Source organism: Danio aesculapii, chromosome 19, assembly GCF_903798145.1.
Source record: "Danio aesculapii chromosome 19, fDanAes4.1, whole genome shotgun sequence".
In the NCBI taxonomy this organism is placed as follows: domain Eukaryota; kingdom Metazoa; phylum Chordata; class Actinopteri; order Cypriniformes; family Danionidae; genus Danio; species Danio aesculapii.
Window position 1 is genome coordinate 22642591 of NC_079453.1, and position 8549 is coordinate 22651139.

General features: G+C 37.2%; 1 protein-coding gene across 1 annotated transcript in view; it reads left to right on the top strand.

Annotated features, from left to right (window-relative positions):
- Positions 1-8549, top strand: part of LOC130247093 (growth factor receptor-bound protein 10-like) — a 94323-nt gene that overhangs the window by 43528 nt on the left and 42246 nt on the right. The window contains exon 5 of the mRNA XM_056480280.1: positions 2783-2918. Within this exon, the coding sequence (XP_056336255.1) occupies positions 2783-2918 (136 nt within the window). The remainder of the gene's footprint in view (positions 1-2782; positions 2919-8549) is intronic.

The window sequence follows — 8549 nt, forward strand, 5'->3', positions numbered from 1 at the left end:
AGGGCTGCTTGATTATGGGACAAATCTGAATTACAATTATTTTAATTATATTACAATTTCAAAGATCGTTACATTTCACAATTCTTAAAACTGAATCTAATTGGGATAAGGTAAAAAGCAAACCAAATAAAAGTTTTCAGAATTATGGAAAGGGAAAAATTACAATAGAATAAAAAAAAATATGAAGCAAACTGGGCTTTAAGCATCTACACCAGGGGTGCCCAATCCAGTTCCTGGAGATCTACCTTCCTGCAGAGTTCAGCTTCAACCCTGATCAACTAAACCAACTATGTAAGATCTGAAGAAGCACTTGGTAATTAAAGACGATTGAAGTGTTTGATCAAGGTTGCAGCTGAACTCTGCAGGAAAGTAGAACTTCATGAACAGGATTGTATGATGGCTGAGAAAGCTTAATGTGCTGCAGTTTAAGAAAACACATGCAATTACAAAAACCAGACAATTAAGAAAAAATCTTCATCTGTTTGACAGCACATGTGCTGCAAATTCTCACAACGCAAACGAACTATTAAAACATGCTGCATTTTCTCACAACGCAACCAAATTACGAAAATGCCTGCATTTTGTCACACTTGCAAAACCAACTGAACACAACAGAAGTGTTTCAAGGGAACCCTAAAACATGACGGACGTTGCTGTGAAATGTTTATAGTGGCGTGACTATTGCTCAGTGAAGTTGTAGGTGATCTGTAAAAACAGAGTTTTTTTTGTTTGTTTTAACATCCTGATTCCATTGTCTTTTGTATTTTTGTAGCCTAAATAACTATAACCTAAACAGCCAGGTCCATCATGTTTTAGGGTCCCCTTAAAACATTTCCGCTGTGTTTCATTCTATTTTCAAGTGTTGTCAGAAAATGCAGGTGTTTTCTTTATTTGTTTGCATTGTGAGAAATTTGCAGCTTGTTTTCTTAATTTTTTTTTTGCGTTGTGAGGATTTGCAATGTGTGCTGTCAAACCGATGAAGATAGTTTCTTAATTTCCTGTTTTTTTTGTGATTTATTTATTACACAACAAAGCCAGCATACATAGCTAACAACAACTACAAACAAGCTAGGGTTTGCATTAAAATTATTTTGCTGGTGTTTTTTGAAATTGCGTGTGTCTTAAATTGCAGCACGTAAAGCTCTCTTGGTCACCGTAGGATTTAGTACCCCTGATCTGAGAGGGGTCTGGATGCAGACCTGGTGCAGATGCAATTTGAGCTGCATCCAATGCCTTTTAATGTGCTCATCGAACCCCACCCCTAACCCTACCTCTCATAATGACATCGCTAGCTCCATTGAGTGCATTGTGTCTGACATTGCATCACTGAGCTAGGCAGTGTCAGCTTGCATCATAAAGGCTGCATTAAGATACTATTGCCTGATCTGCACTGTAAAAAAAAAAAAAAAAAAAACTTGATTAATTTCTGATTAAATCCTCAAAAGTTCTTTAGTCAAAAGCAGTGAGTGATTTTCTCCTTGTCTTTTGTTGTTTGATTAGTAACGATAAAAACAGTCAGCAGCAGGAACATAGTGCACTGTCGCTTTAAAAGCCATGCAGTTCCAAGCATTTACTTGCCTTTTCATTCTTAACTTTTTTATTTATTACATAACAAACTAGGCTTAATGTGAGTAATCACTAAATGCCACATGTTGACAATTTTTTTTGCATATATTTGACTATTAAAACACTCAGCTTAAGATGATGTTGGATTTGCGCATCTTTGAGGCTGCACACAGCAGCATGCGTTCTCTTTCACACTTTTAAAAACACGAATGAATTAAATGCACATAAATAAATGAAGTATGTCTCATGCTGCAAAAGTCACCTTATAGTACATGCTTTTACTAATTTTCATGTGAAACTGAGCTTAGCAGAGGAACAAATGCATACTGCTGGAAAGGGGAGGTATATGACACCATAATCGGTCATCTTAAAGGTGCAGTAGGTGATCTGCCAAAATGCTAACCAGTTAGCATAATATCTTTGAAACACAATCCTTCCCCTGCCGCCCAAAGCCACTGTATTATATCTAGCATGTTTCAGTTGTGTAGTTGAGCAAAACTTGTCATAATGTGCAATATTTCATGCATGCAAGGATTGCTGGTCTCACTCTCTCTTTGTCCTAAAGCGACTACTGTATGCTAAGTGGTTGGCTGGTGGTGTGCAGGAATTAAACTTATTACTATGCCTTACATGCTATTTCAGAGCAAATATTCAAAGTAGCATGATAAACAATATAAGGAGCGCATCACAGGTTGTCATTGTTCAAAATTGAACCAATGTGATGTGAATATTAAACCAAATTCACCTCAGTAAAGCAGGCTAGGTGGCATAGCAATATTTACTTATGTTTTGTTATTAATCTAAATAAATCTACATTATTGATGCTGTAAAAGGTCCCTTGAAAATTGAACCGGAAGATTTCAGTGGCTGAACAACACTTCTGTGCATATAACCCATTTATAACAACTGAATCTACATAAGCCTTGCCTGATTAAAATAGTTTTAACATTAGCTGTCTAAAAGAAATACTTCAGCCAGGGTGTTATCTTTCCTCCAGCGTGTAAAAGTAACTTCAATATATATTCAAGATTGTAAAAATATTTATAAAACACATATAAATACAAGGCTGAGTAAATAATCAGCATATTTAAATTTTTGAGTCAACTATCCCTTTAAGTGCAAGCAACCGTATGTATTTTTGAATACTTTCTCAGTACTGTTGTAGAAAATGACAAGTAAAACCTTTACCCTTGGTTCTCTGTGTCACCCCTTGTAGGCGACTTCAAGAAGAAGAGTTGCAAGTTCGTCCGGCGTCTTTGCCAGCTATTCCGAACCCTTTCCCTGAGCTCTGCAGCCCCTCGGGATCTCCTGTGCTGAGTCCTGGATCCCTGCCACAGCCGTCGGAGTCACATGTAAGAGCTGAAAACAGACACTGCTGCTCTGATCCCTGTAGCTATTATCCGTCAGATACACATGAGACGTTACTTGAGTGATTTATTGCAGGTATGAGACTTGAATCTCACCTCCTAGTTTCAGTACATCAGGCGCCCTGGCATGTTCTCACTTATCTTTGTATGAAAAAAAACCTGAATGGCTACAGCGAGGTTAAATTCTGCATGGAGTGAAAATATACAACATTTATTTTGTTTGTGCACATTGTTAGTCTTAGACATGACAAGTAAAACCATAAACTTTCACAATTACATGACAACATTTAAACAAATATATTCTTTACACATTTACACATCTGCAAAAATGGCCAATAAATAATGACTAGCCAATATTTAGCAGTACCTGTAAGAGGTAACGACTGTGAAGTAAAGCCACACTTTGCAGATGATTAGCAAACACTTGACCAAAAACACTACCATGTACTGCCATATTTGTGGGTTTGTTTGTGCTTGCCTTTAATCTACACCTGCATTAACATGAATATACATGCGCATGATGTCATCGATTTTAAAGACTTTCCTTTTAGAGTGTTCACAAAATTGCGACAATGGCTGCATTTACATAAACTTCCAATTTGTAACCCATTTTCAGTGACAAAAACATAGTTGTCGAGTAAACAAACAGGCATTAAGTGTCCTGTTTTTGGCTAAAAACATTTTGGAAATGGCCCCTGAAAGTGAACACTTGGGGCTCTATTTTAACGATCTAGGCAGAGTCTCTTGTATGGTGAAAAAGCATTAAGGACAGAAAAACACAGTTTGCGCCGTGGCACATTGTCTAACAGAGTTGTGCTTATTCTCTTAATAAGTTATGGGTGTGCTTTGAGCATAACATGCATTAAACCAATCAGAGTCTTGTCTCCCATTCCCTTTAAGAGTCAGTTGCATTATGCCATGGCACATTAGCTATTTACATTGTGGACTTTGTTAGTGGAAAAACGTAATGATTCACTAGTGAGAAAACAGTTAAACAGACCATCTGCAGCGCGAGGATAAAGAATGAGCCTCTACCATTCAGCCTCTTTACTTTCACTTTAACTTACTTTTACTCTTTTATTTACTCCTTTACTTTCGTGAATAAGGAAACAGTTTCCTAACTGTAACAGTATTCCTAACTGGAAACAGTATTTAATTTCGTTTGTTAAGCGCAAAAGATTTGTTTAAAAATTTCTGAATTTCAGTTCTAATTTCCAGCAAATGAATAAATGAACAATAATAACAAATTATATCCAAACACACGTCCTATTCTTATGCCCCATACAATGCATACATGTCCAAAACCCGACAGATGGAGAAATCTAAACTTGTTTTTATTAAAACAAATATAAATGTGCATACAATAAATAATACTACTACTAATAATAACATTTTACGAATGCAAATTGTCATGAATAAACTGAAAAAAGCCCCTCGAGATGGGCATTGGGGCAGTATATTTTTATTTTTTACATTTTTGTAGAAAATAATAATTTTTGTAACATTTTAATTCTTTAATTTTCACATCAACAATGCGCCTTAACACACCGGAACATCCATGAGTCTACAGAGTTTCGCAAATGGATTTACTATTTAAACAACGTGGCTCAAAATGTGAAAATTAGGGTGGCGCTGGTCTGAAAATATCAACAAATCCCATCATACACATCTTGCACCTTATTGTGCCAGGTGTATGATAGGGCCGTACATCTGTTGTTCGACTGAGAAAAAAAACTGTCAATCTTTAATCAAAATCTAAGCATTTGCTTCTGCTCTGGAATAGCAGTCCTTCCCTGATGACTTCAGTTTGATGATTTGTGCCAAATATGCTTAGCCACACGCCTTCAACCATTTGTTTGGAATATTCCATTTTAGCTGGAAATACATCATACTGAAATAAAAGACTGCAGCAACTTCCAGTGCACACCGACATTAAGAGAATCTCGCATGTTTGGAGATTAATTTACAACAATTAATGTTATTTGTTGATGCAGTGAAATGTTTCTATGGCATTTTCGTTACTCTGTAAGTTGGGTTGCTCTGTATAACTTGCAAAGCTGGTCTTGCAGCCTAGCCTACCTGGCATTATGCAAAAGGGACATTAGTTGTTTTAGAGTCTAGTAAGCTGCCAAGCTAGCAAAACTTTATTTGCTAGAGCTGTGTAAGCAAAGAGTCTTGCAATTACAAAACAGAAATAAACATTGCTGAACATTGTAACTTAAAGAAAATATTGTCAATGCAAATCAATCAACAGATTTTAGTAATGTAGCTTCTCAAATAGCTCAAAAGAGCCAATATTAAAGCTAATTTATATATGGATATTTAAATGTGACTTTAATTTAAAGCCTTTTATTAATATTATTTGACAATTCAAATTTAATATTTTATATAATATTAATTAATATAATATAAATTATTAGCAATAAAATATAAAAAACTCGAAAAAAGTGTTGTGTAGTGTAAACAACTGACACTCAAAAAAAGAGACGCATAGACTGGGAATGGCTTTGTTGCATCAGATATGCATTTCACTTTGTTCACAGCTGGTTGGTTCAGTTTGTGTTCACCATCTCTAACCCAGAATAAAAGCTGCTCTAAGTTACCATGGCGAGAGAACACAATCAAAACTGACCCACCTTCTTGAGCCCAAAACAGTGTTTGCTCAAACTATAGACAAACGTACCTGTGTAAAAAAAACAAACAAACATGCTTTGTGCATTAGACCTCAGGCTATTGATTAACCCCTCAAATTCAAGTACAAATTGTAATCAATATGATTAAAAATAGTTTGTGATTAAAAAAAACAAAACAAAAAACGTTTTCCTCATTTGGATGGCCGCAAGCTTGCACGCCACCATGTGGATGCAGACTGAGTCGCATAATAACAGGGTGACATTGCTGCATCTTAAAAGTACAGTGTTTACATTAAGCAGTGTTTTATATTAGGCCTGTAGTCATTTGTTTTTTAAAGAGCCCATATTATGGGTTTTTGAAAATGCCCTTCCATGTAGTGTGTCACACAGCTCTAAGTGAAGTGAAATATCCAGCTAAGGCTTAAATCTGTAAGTGTACAGTGTTTAAAACTATTGATTCATCTATAAAAGAGTCGACTCATAGTGCTTCAAACGAGTCGTCTTGATAACGAGTCATTAGGTGTTTCGCGATGACGCAGCTACGAAACACAAGTAGTTGGGCGCGCAAACCCGGGAGATTTGAAACCTGCGGCCCCGCCCACTAACATAAAAAAAAGACTCTCACACACACACACAGACAGACACCGGTCGAATGAAGTCACGCTGTGCAGATGGATATTATGGACAGTCTAATCAAAGATGAAACATCAGCAATATAGCCCAGCCTTGAGCAGTTCTGAGTGCTTCTGAAAACTATATGCTTTCAAAGAAGACTTCTTCAGTTTGTTAAAGGAAGGATCAGTAAAGACTGTCTGAACATGGATCAGTGGATCATGAATCAGTTTCTACCCCCATTTCACAAGTGTAAGTACGTGCGATTAAAATTATTGCTTCGTTTACTCTATCTTGCAAATTATGTATTTAGTTGTGTTTTGTTACTTGTAACCGCGTGTGCTGTATCAGGTTAACTCTTTATATTCTCATATCGCGTGTAAAGCCACGTTGACAACGCGACGCGTGCCGCTTTGATTACGGATCGTCAGCTGTTTACACGCATGCAACGGTCAAGTTTCAAAATATTTCAGCTCAGGTTCGAGGTGAGGTGTCTAAATTGCACCCAGCAAGCTGAACTAGCGCTCTAGGCGTGTGTGTCGTGTCCTCGGGTAGGAGTAATGTGTCTGTGTGTGTGTGTGTGTGTCTCCTCGTGTGTGTAACGCACGGGTATTCGCGTATATAACTGAGCGCCGCGCCCTCTATTCAGCCGCTTCTCTATGAACGCGCAGGCCCTGTGTGTGTGTGTGTGTGTGTGTGTCTCCTCGTGTGTGTAACGCACGGGTATTCGCGTATATAACTGAGCGCCGCGCCCTCTCTATTCAGCCGCTTCTCTATGGACGCGCAGGCCCTGTGTGTGTGTGTGTGAAAAGAGCAAGAAGACTGTGACTAGGAGGCTAGGAGATCTCCTCGCCAGTTCTTGGACTTTTTGCTCAATAAAATAGTTAATCGTCAGTATTTTCTAGTCCATCGTCTGTGTTTACATTCACCCACTGGCAGCCAAAATCCACTATGAAGCGTGTGTGCACTGTGACTACTTTTATATTGTAGATTAGCTGCTGGGCATTTCACTCTGTCTCGCGCTGAAGCCTTGTCCGTGTCGACCAATCGCAGCAGGCTGTCATCGGTCCAATCAGCGCAGATTAGTTTCGCGCTGAGGAGGGGGTTGGGAACAAATGAATCGCTGAAAGATTCATATGGGAGTCGCTGGGATAATTAGGTAAAAATAATTGCAGATTATAAGACCATCAAAGTGTTTTTTGACCTTGCATGCATATTAGACTGTTGTTGGAGACCCTTACAACCTAAATATGACCCTATTTCATCTATAATATGGGCTCTTTAAATAGTTTCTTGTTTCATCAATAATTAATTAGTGTGTTGACATAAAGTGCAAGTGTATTCAGACTCTTGGATTTTTCCTCCTTTCTCACTCCAACTACACTACCTGTCAATGTCAACTGTCCTATCATAATACAGGCAAAAAAAATCCAATTTTAAAAAGTTTTACCATTCTGAATGAAACATTTGCTAATGTGAGTAAAATAAGGGTAAATAGTTAGTAGAATATATATTACTTAGGGTTCACATTTAAAAATTCCAAAAGGAAAAAAAAGTACATTAAAATAACCTGACAATTCATATATTTTACAGAAACAAAAGATGTTGAAAGTTGGTCACTTGATTCTATTATTATTATTATTATTATTATTATTATTATTATTATTATAAATGTTATTAATGCAGCTAAAACACAGAGTTAACATTTAAACGATACCTTAATTTGATTATGTACTTCTGCACCCACAGGAGAAGTAGTTCAGTGGTTCCCAATCCCGGTCCTCTCAGAACGTTTTGCATGTCACCTTTATTTAATAGCATATGAATGACTAAATTGAGTATATACTTTACAATAAGAGAATTCCAAAGTCCAATCCATGCACTATAAACAAAAAACATTTTTTAATAAAAATAATATAAAGATTTTTTTGAAGCAAATAAATGTTTTCTAGTCTTCTCAACTTGTATCAGTCAAACCAACAAAAAAATATTATGTTAAACCTTGTATAACAAAAAAAAAAACATGAGTTTTAACCTGATACGCTTATTAAAATAAGTTAATGTCGAGTTCAGACTGCATGATTTTAGGCCTGCTTTTGACTCGCCGCCAGGTTTCGCAGAAATTGCAGACAAAGGCCTGAAATCACGGACAAATTGGTGCTCGTTCATGCAAGTAACAATCACACAGTGTGAAATATCAAAGACGCAATCTAAGCCTACGTTCACACTGCAAGGCTTATGCCTATTTCACACCGCAACCGAAAGCAGTGCGTGAGCAGAGCGTGCGCAGCACGTATGGAGAGCAGAAGCAGCACGCAGGCTTTCACACCAGCTGCGTCTGCAGCGCGCAGCTCTTCGGCACCTCTGCAGA